Genomic DNA, 14,755 nt, shown 5'->3' with positions numbered 1-14,755 from the left:
TTCGCTTTTCCAGTATTCTGGTGTCATTCTCTAAACCGGTTTCCTGCTTCCACTATGTATAGTTTGATAGTAACGGAATGAAGGAAACGTGGTAAAACCTCAGTATGGCTATTGTTCCCTAATGGCAGATGATACCTCATCTGGAAAAAGCCCTTTGTTGCAGTCGTATTTCCTCAGACTTTATTGTACCCTAATGCTAACGAGGGCCCGAGACTTCTGATGCTGGATGAATAAGTTTGTACTCTACTCCTTTTAATACTGTGTTCACCACTTATGTTTTGGCTTACTGTTCGACACCTTGAAAGTGTTACAATTAGTCCCCAAAGCCATTTTTCTTAATTTCTATAGCTTTTATTCTAAATCAATCAGCATGTCCGTGTTTTTTGTTTTCTTCACCACATACAATAATTATTCTTACTACCAGTAATTCCAACTTTGGTGTGCCTAAAAAGTCCTAGTGAAATATATGTGTATTTATATATAAAGTTTTATCTACGTGTTCCGTGTGATGCCTTCTTACTTTCAGTCCGAGCTATTCTAATTTACATAATCTTATGTGTCTCTCCAGTGGAAAGTATGAGATGCCGACAGACATCAGCCAGCTCTATGAGTGAGCTTGAAGACTTCTCCGAACCACTGCCATTGAGGTGTGTGTAAAACACCAGCAAAAAGAAAACCCAGTTAATTTATAGATCAAGTAATTAACTAAATGCTGTGTCAATAACGATTTGTAGCTGGCATTACTTTGTGAATATGTTTGTGTTCTAAGAAATATATAACAGACTGGAAAGAAGATTATTTGAAAAACGAGATACAAGTCAAATGGTGGAAACCGTGTCGCCAACTTTGTTTCAATTTTAACAAAACCAATATATGTTGACTAGATTGTGTCTTTAATTAAATGTAATATTATTTGACTTTCTAATGGTACCATCTTAAAATCCCACCTCCTGAATTCTAAAACTAGCATGTGGCCTTCTGTGTGTTTAATGTGTTTCTGAAATCGGTTGAATGAAATGAAGTGACCTTATTTTATTCAGCCCTCTGATGTGTTCAAATTAAGGACCTAGTACTTTATTTTCTATTGATTTTTTTAAACGTTTTGTTGTCAACTTTTCTGTGCTGTATTGGCACTAAAAAAAGATATAGAGAGACTGACTAAGACAAAGAGCTATCAGCTTGGAATTTGTTTGCATTTACATGGTTTTTAGGTCGAGTGCGTAAGCGCTTTGACCTGCTGTAAGTATTGTGTGCCTTTAACCACACCCACTGCACCCACATCACTTTCACTCGTGCCTGGTCTTCCCTTTCAAAAAATCATTGTTATCATTTGTAAATGCTTTACGTTTTACCACCTTGAAAACTGCCCCTATTATATGGATAATTGCTCAATTGCCGATACGTTTGACTGCGAGCAAACTTTTTTCTTTTTGTCTCTCTCCTTTGCGCTCATGCTCATGGTGCTCCTGGCGCTGTGAATCAGCTTGCATAAGTCAACTGTTTTACTTTTCATTTTCAATTTAAGTGCAAGAAAAGTCCAGTTAGGAATTTAGCTCTAACTTAAGCAAAGGTGAGACCCATTGCATTGCAAATGCTTGTTTTTAACTGGCTATGTAGAGTGGAAAACCTCCACAGTGTGTACTTCAGTGGAACCAAGTTTACAAGTGTCAAGCAGAGGTTTGCCATGCTGGAAGTCAAAAGAGCATATCTATATTTTCTCATTTCTACAGTGGTGTTTAGTGAGTTCTGCTGTGTTAGCAAATTGCTTTAGATTGCAATGTTTAAAACAAAGTAGGTATTCTGAATCACAAACCCTTGAGTTCAGTGCAAGAGACATCAATAACAATGTGCAGTACCAAAGCCGATGCACTGGGACGTTATTATAAAGAGGCATGACTAGTTCAGGCTTTCCCTTCCTAACTCTGTTCTGAGGCTCCTGACACTCCTACTTTATCTCCATTGAAAGAGTATTGTTTTCAACAGGTTGCTGAGGCTGCATTCCTGCTTCTAATGGATACTTCTATCTGCAAATTCATACCTGTAATACCCCTCAAGGTGTCAGAATGGATCCAGATCTTTTTTTATAGTTCCTGTGTGCCAGCAAGGGGCCCTGGCTCCATCCTGGCACCAGTAATGGTGTCCTGATGATATCACTGAAGCCATAAAACACCCTCTCTGGCATACAGATGTCAGTTCCCTTTTTTCTCCAAAATTTTGTATAGTGTGTAGTACAGAGTTACAAATATCACATTCTAAAAGGTCTGGCTTTAAGCCCCGTCGCACCTGCAAAAGGCTGATGTACTGACCCACATGAGGAATTTTTGTGATATTTAGGGGGTTATTCTGACCCCGGCGGTCTGAGGCCGCCGGGGCCAGGGTCGGCGGGAGCACCGCCGACAGACCGGCGGTGCCCCGCAGAGCATTCTGACCGCGGCGGTTCGGCCGCGGTCAGATGCGGGAAACCGGCGGTCTCCCGCCGGTTTCCCGCTGCCCTGCAGAATCCGCTCCGCCGCCATGGGGATTCTGACACCCCCTACCGCCATCCTGTTCCTGGCGGGTCTCCCGCCAGGAATAGGATGGCGGTAGGGGGTGCCGCGGGGCCCCCGTAAGAGGGCCCCACAAAGTATTTCAGTGTCTGCTATGCAGACACTGAAATACGCGACGGGTGCCACTGCACCCGTCGCACCTTCCCACTACGCCGGCTCAATTCTGAGCCGGCGTCCTCGTGGGAAGGTTGATTTGCCCTGGGCAAATCCCAAAATACCCTCAGCGGTCTTTCGACCGCGGAGCGGTATTTTGGTGGGGGAACTTTGGCGGGCAGCCTCCGCCGCCCGCCGAAGTTAGAATCACCCCCTTAGTCTCTTGCCATTACTCCCGTTCCTGCTTAGAGTGGCGCAGCATGTTGCCTAAAGTGATTAAAGAAAGTAAGGCCAAGCTTTTTATAGTCCCAGCCAAGGAAGTCTCACTCAAAGAAGATCAAAATCCACGTCCTGGTACTGTTCTCTCTCCTCTTGCTCTAGATTGCCTTCCCCATCCTTTAACTCCTCAGGGAAACAAAGTGACACAAGGAGTTTTTGAGCACCTCAAGAGGATCGAAATCTAGAGTAAATCAACAATTACCCTATGAGCTTTTTCTTTGGAGCCTGAATTAGTGGAAGTTCACAATCCACTGGACATCCTACCGGCTTCTCTGGCAACTGTCACACCATCAGCACTGGTGTCTATGAATGCACTGCAGCCCATAGCTTCACCAATGCTGCAGCTTTGTCCACCAGCCAGTTTACCCCGGAGTTTCAATGCAAGGAGCATGCTCCTCTGCCTGCCTATGTGCAATGTGTCACATATTTATCCAGGCTGCGGTCTCCTTTGGAGTGCTTTTGTGCCCCACGGATCTGCTTGGGGCTCCACTTGCAAGACCTCCTCTGGAACTTGCTTGACCCCATCCCAGAACCCGGACCTCCGCAGCCTGATACCATGGTCAGTGCAGATATAACTTTCGATATGAGATCATTGTTTTGATATGGACAGTTCTAATGATGGGGTACACCTGTACCCTCCGTACTTATCAAATTCAGCCAACTATTTAGCATTAGAGATTAAGTGTGGACATCTGAATGCTTTACAGCTGGCACTGGACGACATGCCCCTTTGAGCTTGTTGTCCATCTGCCAAGTTGGTCTGTTCTAGAGGTGGAATAAGTTCATTGCTTGGTGAGCAGAAATTCAGGACCCTTTAAAAGCCCACCTCTCTGAAACACTTCTGTTATATTCAATAGCCTGGCAAGGCTGCACATTGGGTGCTGTAAAGGGTTGTGTAGCTGCTTTTCTGGTGCTCCGTTGCCTCTGAGACCAAGCATCTATGTCCAAACCACCAATTGTGATTAGTTTCTTGTTATGTCTGGTCTTTATCCTCCGACTCCTTTTGGTATGCTTCATGGGATCTAACTCTGGTTTTAGCTTTTCTGGTAGGGGACTCAGCTTGAGCCCTTTCCCAGGTGTCAGTTGTGTATTACACTCCAAAAATGTTTTATTGTTGCCATTATAACAACTAGATGTGTCAGTAACTTGTAAGCACACAGCATCAATCTGCCTTTTGCCTGTTTTTTCCCCAGACAAGCTAGTTTTCTAGATGAAGACTTTTCTTCCCAAGATGGTGTCCCCTTTCCATCTGGGAGAGTGTCACCCCTCCTATTTGTTTATCTGCATCCTCTTCTTGCTAAGGAGGAAGAGAGATTGCATTGACTTGATTCCAGGTGAGTTGTGAGCGTTTACATCAACCACTGTAAGTAATCCAAAGTGGACTATCAGCTCTTTACTGGCTCCCATCAAGGGAAACTTGTGTAAAATTTTTTTTTAAAAAAATCACAGGAAGGTCTATAGGCTCATTCAACAGGTCAAAAGCTTTCACTTTAGCCCTACCCGAGCGGAAACTTGGGCACCCCTCCACACTTGAGCCATACGAGATCCAGACTCAGAGGCGCGGAGTGATGGTAGTTTTGCATGTTATATAAATCAGAACTTCTTGAGCTAACCATTCCTTCAGACCCATCAACTAAGTAGGTACTGCTTTGTAATCTATTTTCACAGGTGATGAATCTGCAGGTAGAAGTATCCATCAGAAGAAAAAGTAACTTATATTCGGTGAAAGTTATTCTGATGGATTATTACCTGCAGATTTCTTACCAGCCCTACCAACCTTCCCTTTCTGAATGCTGGTACATAGGTGTAATTTTAATAAGGCTCCAAATTAGCTTTTTCTGCATTGTTTCAATTAATACAGTTCCTGTCTTAGTCTCATGAGGCATGGGAGGGAGTGGGTGGGAACTGATGTCACTGCACCAGGATGGGCGCTTTATGGTTCCATAGATATCATTGTGACTCTGTTTCCTGCGCCAAGATAGTGCCAGTGCCCCCTGCCAGCACAAAAGAGTTCTAAAACAAATTGTTGGTCTAAATTGAGTTTTTCATTGTAAATAGCAGGTTAAGAAACAACCATTTATATGTCATTCATCTTCCAAGCTGCCAGCTGCCAGCCGCTCTCTCTATATGTTTTAGGACAAATATAGTGCAGAAAAATTGTTAAAAAAAAAAGAAAGTTAAAAAAAACAATGAAAAAGAAAGTATTCCAGGTTCCCAGCCGGGGAGGGGGTTATATTAACAGGTGCGGGATCTAAAGGTAGAGACTATGCACCATAAAGATTTTTTTTCCTCACACCTGAAAAATCTTCCTGAGGTAGTTAGTTTATTTTCTAACTTTTTGTAAGGCATTCTGCATCCTCATTTGCTTTCTTTACATGAAGTCCTTGAGGCTTTCATATCTAGTGGCAAAAGGTGACTTGTGATGACAGATTGTGGTGCAGTTTCATTAATGCATCATGTGCAGTGTCTCCAGGGTCCGAGCAGTAGATGGGCTGCTACTCTCCAATCATCACGGTCTTTTACCAGCCACAAAGGGTGTAAGGGTAAATTTTCCCTGCTTGCACCATGGCCTTTGGCACCCTTGCTACACGACTAGTGATAATTGCACTTTCCAGAAACCTAACATACTATATAGTTTAACATGGAATTTAAGGACTACAGACTCTTTAGTCACTAGTTTGTGCCTTCACTTCTTAAATACTGCTGATCCTTTTTGCTGCATACACTAGATTAATTAAAAGAGATTCTGTACTTAACCTTTTAAAGAGTCAGCTTGTGAGGTAAGGTGCCCAGTCCCTACCCGGGGCCAAAAACTACCATACGACTGTACATCAGATTACTGTATTTGGAGCTAAGGGCACTGGGCCCAAAACACCCTTATTGAAACCTCAAAGGTGTAAGGAGCGGAGGAGACACAGCCCTGAAACAGAGTAGGGCAGTTTAAAGACTATAGCAGTCCTGTCAGAGAGTCAGCAAGGATTTTTATATGCCCTCTTCAGACAGGTTCTTACACCCAGATGTACAAAGCATACCTGATAGAGACATCTAGATGCAGGTCTTTTCCTATGAATTTCACCAGGTGTCAGACTGGATCCAGAAGATTTTTGCCGAGCAGTACCCCTGTGTCTGCAAGTGGTGTTGATTGACTCTGTGCGTCTGTGTCGTCCACGCTGGAAGTGACGTTGTGGTCACCCAGTGCTGGTCTCTATGCCGATGCTCCGGGCACCCACCAGCAGCGCTAGCCCCATTTGGATTCCTAAATCTGACACTGAGCTGGAACGGAGTCAACCACCGCTGCTTCTGACGCTGATAAGACCCATGTGTCCTAGGTTGGTGCCTGAGCTCTATTCTGAAGGGCTGGGCCACTGGGAAAAATTGGAGGGGTCACTGGGCCCTTTAGAATACCAGCTAGAAGGCCAGGAATCCATGGACTGATGTGAAGAAGTTAGTGATGCCAGTGGACTGGATTCATCTCCAGATACTGGTTTGTTTTCTCCCCCTACTGTGGCTACAGAAGAGGGAGAATCATACGCTATGGTGGTGAAGAGTGCGGCTGAGGTCGTGCACGTTGAACTTCCCTCAGTGGCAGTCAAAACAAACTTCTTGACAGAAGTCCTTCAACCAGGAGCTTCCTCCTCTGAAGCCTTTCTCCCTTTTAATGAAACACTCACAGATGTCTTACCAGGAATCTGGTCTAAGCCCACCACAGGTGCATCTGTAAACAGGACAATTGCCCACTGTCATCATCCCGCAACTGGGGACCCATCTTTCCTCACCGAGTACCCCACCCTGAGAGCATGTTTGTCCAAGCCTCAACCTCCTATGGCGTGTTCCCTGACACTCCCCCGGACCAGAAATCCAAGAGGCTGGATACTTTAGGCAGGTAGATGTTTTCTTCCACCAGCCTGGCATTCAGTCGGTGAACACTGCATGCTTTTTGGGATGCTATTCCCACACACTGTAGGACATAGTTGTGCAGGTGCTGCCACAGATCCTAGAAAAGGCCCGGGTCTTTCTCTCTCCCAAGCAGTCAATGAAGGGAGTAACACAGCCAAGTTCACCATTCGGTGTGGTTTGGATACGACCGACTCACTGGGCAGAACGGTTTCCTCTACGGTGGCGCTTCAACGCCAGTGGCTGAGAACATCTGGCTTTTAGGGCGGTGTCCAGGCCAACCTCATGGAAATACCCTTTGAATAGTATATATCCCTTCAGTGACAAAGGCAGACTCGTCGCTAGAGCACTTTAAGGGCTCACCAGCTACGGCCAAGTCCTTGCTTCTCTCAGTGGCCCCACATCCCCCAGTCTGCCTTTCGCCACTTTTGTGGCTAAGAAAGGGGCATTCCACTGTTTTAACCGTATTGCAGCTCCTGTCCTGTGCAAGCTCCCCAAGCTACGCATAGGTGAGGGCCTGATGCATACAGGCCCTGTTGGTCAGGTAGCCAGAGGTCTGCCACAACCACTAACCCCCTGGCAGCTGCAGCCTCCAAGGCTTCCTAATCTTTCCTTACAAGATCATGGGTGTCCTGTTGGTGAAAGATTCCACCATTATCTCCACCACTGGTGGTCCATAACATCGGACACGTGAAGGAGGCTGGCCTGGTTTGTAGTGAGTATCTAAGTTACTTTCTCCTTATACCAAGTCCAGTTACCCTTATTAGTGAAATGTAGGCAGTGTTCTAGCAGCTTAGGCTGTCTAGAGGTAGCTTTAACACAGCAGCCAAGGCTGAACTAGGAAGCATGCAAAGCTTCTGCAATACCACTATAGTTGCACAGTACTTATACACAATAAAAGACAGTACTCAGTGTTACCAAAAATAACGGTACTTTATTTTAGTGACACAAGGCCAAACATATCTTAGAGGCAATACTCATACTATATACACTAGTAACCAAAATCAGGTAAGTAAACAGTCATAGAATAGTGCAAACAGTAAAAAATACAATAGATTGCAGTGGGTCTAGGAGCAACCCAAACCATATACTAAAATAGTGGCATGCGAATGTCGAACTCCCCCCTAGGCAAGTGTAGTGTGTTAGAGGGGCGCTGGGAGTGTAAGAAAACACCAAAGGTAAGTAAAGTACCCCACCCCAGAGCCCAGAAAAGCAGGAGTAAAGTACAGCAAGTTTCCTCAGATCACACTACAAGTTGTGATGAAGGATTTTGCAAGAAGCAAGCAACAAATGATGGATTCCTGGACCTGAAGACCTGTGGAGAGAGGAGCCCAAGTCCAGAAGTCGAAGACGAGTCCTGGAAGAACAGGAGCCCCTGCCAACCTGGAAGAAGGTGCAAAAGTGGATTCTCCTGTTAGAAGAAAAGTACAGAAATGCACCAAAGAAGATAGCTGTGGCTTCCTGCTTGGTGCAAGAGATGTCACACATCGACTTGTTTGATGCAGGTTGTTTGCGTCGCTGGACCCCTCCTTCAAGCCTTGGTTCAAGTAAGTACGCGGTTTGCGTCAAAGAGGAGCTGCCTGGACCCAGGAGGGACCTGGGGATCTCAACTCGAACTGGGGAGACAGAGGGGGCTCCTAGCACTTCAGAGAACCCTCAGAAGACCAGGTAGCACCCAGGGGAGTCCCAGAACACGGGGACAAAGATGATCCAAAGTGCAGTCGTCTCAGCACTAAACTGGAGGGTCCCACGCCACCGGAGAACAACACGGGGAGCTGTGCATCGCAGGATGGAGTGCTGGTGACCTGGGCTACGCTGTGCACTAAGAACATTTGGAAGAAATGCACAGAAGCCCAAGGAGCTGCAGAAAACACGGTGCACAGGGGTACTGTTGCAGCACGAGGAGGCAAGCTCTTACCTCCACCACATTTGGACAGCTGGACCTTTGGATAGTCTGGTTCACTTCGGTCCACCACCTGTGTTCCAGGGAGCATCCTTGTTGCCAGGAGAGGAGTCCCAGAGTACCGGTTGTCACCACAGAAGGGTGCCTGCTGAAGCAGTGAAGTGACTCTGTCACTCCACAGGAGATTCCTTTGGTTCTTCTGGTGCAGGGTGAAGACGGTCAGTCCTCAGAGCATGCACACCTTGGAAACTGTTGCAAATGCTGGCTGGAGCTGAAGTTGCCCTGGTCGTTGCACAGGAATCGTCCTGGATACTTTGTTGCAGTGACAGCGGTTCCTGGAACAGTTTGCGATTGATCCGACAGTCAGAAGCTGAAGCAGAGGATGCAGGAGTCCTGGAAGGAATCTTGCAAACTGAATCTGAGGAAACACCCAGAAGAGAGACCCTAAATAGCCCTGAGAGGGGGATTGGCTACCTACCTAGGTATGCACCTATCAGGAGGGGTCTCTGACGTCACCTCCTGGCACTAGCCACTCAGAGGTCTCCAGAGGTTCCCCACACCTTGGAATCCAAATTGGCTAACGCCATGGACACTCTGGAGGAGCTCTGGGCACCACCCCTGGAGTGGTGATGGACTAGAGAGTGGTCACTCCCCTTTCTTTTGTCCAGTTTCACGCCAGAGCAGGGACTGGGGGTCCCTGAACCGGTGTAGACTGGATTATGCCAGGAGGGCACCGTTTGTGCCCGTCAAAGCATTTCCAGAGGCTCTGGGAGGAGACCCCTCCCATGTCTGTAACACCTATTTCCAATGGGAGAGGGTGTAACACCCCTCTCCTAAAGGAAATGTATTGTTCTGCCTTCATGGGATTGAGCTGCTCAATCCCCAGGAGGGCAGAAACCTGTATGTTAGGTGGCAGCAGCTGGGACTGCAGTGGATACCTCTGAGAGCTGGTTTAGCAGTATTGGGGGTCATGGTGGAGCCCCCAGGGTGCATGGGATTGGCCCCCGAATACCATATTTGGATTGGGGGGGGTCAGTTCCATGATCTTAGACACCTCACATGGCCATATTCAGACTTACCATTGTGAAGCTATATATAGGTACTGATCTATATGTAGTGCACATGTGTAATGGCGTCCCCGCACTCACAAAGTCCAGGGAACTGGCCCTGGACAACATAGGGGCACCTTTGCTATTTGCAAGGGTGCCCTAACACACAGTAACTTTGTACCTAGCCTTCAGTAAATGAAGGTTAGACATATAGGTGACTTACAAGTTACTTAGTGCAGTGAAAAATGGCTGTGAAATAGTGTGTGCACTATTTCACTCAGGCTGCAGTGGCAGTCCTGAATAAAGGTTTGTATGAGCTCCTTATGGGTGGCAAATGAAATGCTGCAGCCCATAAGTATCTCCTGGAACCCAATGCCCTGGGTACCTACGTACCATATACTAGGGACTTATAAGGGGGGGGTCCAGTGTTCCAATCAGAATTGGAATATGGAGTCACTAAACTGTAGTGGCAAATTTGGTAAGTAGAGAGAGCATAAGCACTGGAGTGCTGGTTAGCAGAACTTCAGTGACACAGTCAAGCATACTGAAAACGCATATAGGCCCCAAACTATGAGCCCTGGGGTCCTGGCTAGCAGGATCCCAGTGAGACAGGCAAAACACACTGACGAACAGGCCACAAATGGAGGTAACCATGCTAGAAAGAGGCTACGTTCTCACAACACGTGTGTCCTGCAGATAATTTGCCGGTTAAGCGCAGAACTGGAAAGAGCTACCCTTTTTCTTCAACGATTGTCAAGGTTTTTCGCTTGATTATTTGAACATGTCGTCCAGAAAGACAGGATTGAAGCCGTGTGGTGCATGTCATCGCACCATGTCGGTTACGGATCCGCACTGAGTGGGTGTCTGGAAAAGGACCACGATTAAACATCGTGTTCCGACTTTCGGGCCATCGCTTCGAAGGCCTTGAGGGAGAGATCCCTCAAACTTCTGGCGGCCTGACAGCCGTCTTTCGTCGGTGCGACTCCGAGGAGGTCGTGGCAACTCTCCCGTAGCCCCAAGTCCTCTTCCTCGCATTCGAGGTCATCCGATCATTCAGGTAAGAGGCACAAGAAGAAGAAAAAGTCCAAGCGGACTTCGACTTCGCCACGTCTGTCGGCCGACGAGGCATCTAAGGTACGTCGATGTTCTGAGCGCGGTTCCGCGGAGCTGTCGCCAGGGCCGACTCCACGTCTTTACCCTTTTTTGGGGACTGGAGCGACCCCTGCTCAGATAAGAGTTTTACAAAGCTATGTACCTTGTTTTTTAGTGGGCTGCACCCTTAGGTGGGTCTTGGGGCCCAGGGGGCTGGGCAGGGGCACCATCGGATTCTACGTTGGCAGCTTCGGCCTCAGCGCCGTTGGGGACCCCAGGATCCGATAGTGGATCCGGACCAGCGCCGGCCTCTCAGTCGACCTTCTCTGGCGCCCGGTCCAACATCGACACTTGCTCCACCACCGGTGCCCACTGGTGGTAGCCCAATCCTCATTCCGGATGATCCGGAGCTGGAACGACGTTGTACAATGGCGATTCCGACATCCACAGCGCCAAATAGGCCCAGATCATTGCTTGAGCCTTATTTGTAACAGCCACGCACAGGAGAGGACTGGGAGGGTTCTGAGGACCCTTTGGAGTGTGAATTGGAGCAAGAACAGGACTGGTATGAGGATCTAGGGGAAGCCAGTGGACTGGACACTTCTACAGATATTGGCATGCTCTCTCCTCCCAACGTGGCTACGGAGGAGGGGGCTTCTTATGTTATAGTGGTGCATAGGGCAGCTGAGGTCTTGGACCTAGACTTGCCCACGGTGCCAGTCAGGACAGAACTCCTGACAGAGGTGCTTCAACCGGGTGTGACTACATCAGAGCCGATGTTGCCCTTCAATGAGGCCTTAACGGACGTACTTATGGGAATATGGTCCAAACCCAGCACAGGGGCTCCTGTGAATAAGACAGTCAGCTGCCGCCATACCCCTGCTCCAAATTGCCCTAGTTTCCTTACCCAACACCCCACCCCGGTGAGCTTGGTGGTCCAAGCCTCCACTTCCTGTTGTGCCTTCCCTTCCACCTCTCCGGATAGGGAATCCAAGAGGCTGGACCAATTTGGAAAGAAGTTGTTTTCTTCCTCCAGCCTGGCATTGAGGTCAGTAAACACCTCTTGCGTATTAGGCGATAGTTCCCATACTTTATTGCATACAGTGGCACAGGTGCTGCCCCAGGTCCCGGAGGGCGACGGTACACTCTCACCCAGGCTGTCAAGGATGGGAGAGATGCAGGCAAGTTTACAATCAGGTGTGGATTGGACACGACCGAATCGCTGGGTAGGGGGATTGCGTCGACAGTGGCCCTACGTCACCACACCTGTCTTTGTTCTACTGGCTTTTCAGGGGATGTCCTGTTGAGTATGATGGACATGCCCTTTGATGGCTTTCACCTTTTTGGTGAAAAGGCAGACTCCGCGCTTGAGAGGTTCAAAGATTCTCGAGCTAAGGCCAGATCCTTTGGCCTCTCAGTGCCAGCTTGACAGCAGTCTGTCTTCCGTCCCCTTTGAGGCTTCGGAAGGGGTGCGGTACCACACCAGCCACAATTTAGCCACTGTCCTCCGGCTTCACAACATCCGGGGAGAGGACGTGGTCGTGGTACTGTCAGACCCAGAGGGTCTGGCCAGAGGTCAGCTACCACACGGCTCCCCCTCCACCCCACCCAAGCCCTCCTAGTGTGGTTCTGCAAGACCATGTCCGTCCAGTTGAAGGGAGGATTCAATTTTATCTCCCTCACTGGCATTGCATCACAACGGACAAATGGATCTTGCAGGTCATATGGAAGGGCTATTCCCTTCCCTTCCAGTCTTTTCCTTCCTTCTATCCCTCTGATAAAAGAACAGCTGATGGAGGACCATTTGATTTTGCTCCGCGAGGAAGTTATGGCTCTCTTGGCCAAGGGAGCTATAGAAAAGGTCCTGATGTCAGAACTAGGCAGTGGTTGTTATTCCCGCTACTTTCTGATTCCCAAAAAGAACAAGAGCCTTCGCCCTATCCTGGATTTAAGGGACGATAATCTCTTCCTCAAGAAGGAGAAATTCAAGATGCTCACTCTTGCTCAGGTCTTCTCTGCCCTAGACCAAGGAAACTGGATGGTATGGTTGGACTTGCAGGATGCGTATTTTCACATCCCCATCCTGCCCGCTCACAGGCATTACTTGCGGTTCAAGGTGGGCCACCAGCACTTTCAGTTTACCGTGCTCCCCTTCGGTCTCACCAGTGCCCCTCGGGTGTTCACCAAAGTGATGGCGGTAGTGACAGCTCATCTGCGCAGGTAAGGGATTTCAGTCTTCCCCTACCTAGACAATTGGCTTTTGAAGACTCCGACGCCCCAGGCTCTTGTCACCCATCTCCAGACGACGGCGAACCTCCTGCATTCGCTGGGGCTGACTATAAATGTGCCATAGTCACACCTGACTCCCTCTCAGAAGCTCACTTTCATCGGAGCTGTTCTGGACACAGTGCAGTATTGGGCCAATCCTCCCGAGCAGCGAGTCCAGGATATTCAGATTATGATACCAATGTTTCGGCCTCTATCCTGGATTTCGGTGAGACAGACTCTGAGGCTGTTGGGACTCATGTCTTCCTGCATCCTATTGGTCAAGCATGCAAGATGGCATATGAGGCCTCTACAGTGGGACCTGAAGTTCCAGTGGGCACAGCATCAGGGAAATCTTACCAACGTGGTTCAGAACTCGGAGGAAACTGCAAAGGATCTCCAGTGGTGCTAAGTGAACTGCGATTGGGTCAAAGTCAGACTCCTCTCCCTTCCCCAACTAGATCTTACAGTAGTGACGGATGCATCACTTCTGGGATGGGGCAGCAATCTGAGAGAGGTGGAGATCAGGGGTCGCTGTTCTCCGGCGGAATCCGGGCTCCATATCAACTTGGGCGATCTGACTAGCATTAAAAGCATTTCTTTCTGTTGTGAAAGGGAAGGTAGTGGAGGTGTTCACGGACAACACTACCGCAGTGTGGTACTGCAACGAGCAAGGCAGTGTGGGGTTGTTGACACTTTGTCAAGAGGCTCTGCGTCTCCGGACATGGCTGGAACAGCAGGGCATAACCCTGGTGGTTCAACACCTGGCAGGTTCTCTGAACGCCAGGGCGGACAAACTCAGCCAGCTATGCTTAGAAGATCACAAGCGGTATATCCATCCAGACGTGGCTCAAGGACTCTTCCAGCAGTGGGGAGAGCCTTGATTAGATCCGCAGAGAACACTCAATGTCCGCAGTCTTGCACGCTGGAGTTTCCAAGGGGGCTATCGCTAGGCGACACTTTTCGTCGTGAGTGGAGTTCAGACCTCCTGTACGCCTTTCAGCCCATACCACTTCTGCCCAGAGTTCTCAAGAAAATCAAGAACAACCAGGCCCAAGTAATCCTAGTGGCTCGGGATTGGGCATGAAGAGTCTGGTATCCAGAGCTTCTCAAAATGAGCAGCAGTCCTCCAATCAGGTTGCCTCTTCGGGAGGATCTTCTGTCGCAGCAGGGGAAAGTTTTCCACCCAAATCTGTCAACTTTGCGGCTTCGTGCGTGGAGATTGAGCGGCAACAGTTGATGGTTTATGACCTCCCTCCCGAAGTCTGTGATGTCATTCTGGCAGCCTGGCAGCCCTGTACTAAGTCGATTTACGCCTGCCGGTTGAAACCTTTTGTTTCATATTGTTCAGAGAGGTCTATTGATCCTCTTTCTTCTCTTTCTAATATCCTTCTGTTTATTCTATCGCTCGCCCAACAGGGTTCCTCCTTAGGGACTTTTAAGGGCAATCTTTCTGCCTTATCGGCTTTTCTACGCTTGCCCGATCAACCATCTTTGTTTAAGTCTTCCATTGCACAGAGATTCTTAAAAGGGCTCGTGCATATGTTTCCACCTGTGCCTTTTGTGATGCCCCAGTGGGACCTAAATCTAGTACTCACTTTTCTAATGTGTGCTCCTTTTGAGCCTTTTCATAA

At 48.3% G+C, this 14,755-nt stretch overlaps 1 protein-coding gene across 1 annotated transcript in view; it reads left to right on the top strand.

Annotated features, from left to right (window-relative positions):
* Positions 1–14,755, top strand: part of CCDC61 (coiled-coil domain containing 61) — a 637,121-nt gene that overhangs the window by 431,478 nt on the left and 190,888 nt on the right. Inside the window, exon 11 of the mRNA XM_069207713.1 lies at positions 569–647. Coding sequence (XP_069063814.1) covers positions 569–647 — 79 coding nt within the window. The remainder of the gene's footprint in view (positions 1–568; positions 648–14,755) is intronic.

Source organism: Pleurodeles waltl, chromosome 9 (assembly GCF_031143425.1).
Source record: "Pleurodeles waltl isolate 20211129_DDA chromosome 9, aPleWal1.hap1.20221129, whole genome shotgun sequence".
Lineage (NCBI taxonomy): Eukaryota > Metazoa > Chordata > Amphibia > Caudata > Salamandridae > Pleurodeles > Pleurodeles waltl.
Note: the sequence above shows the minus strand (reverse complement) of the source record. Positions and strands in the feature narration are given on the sequence as shown.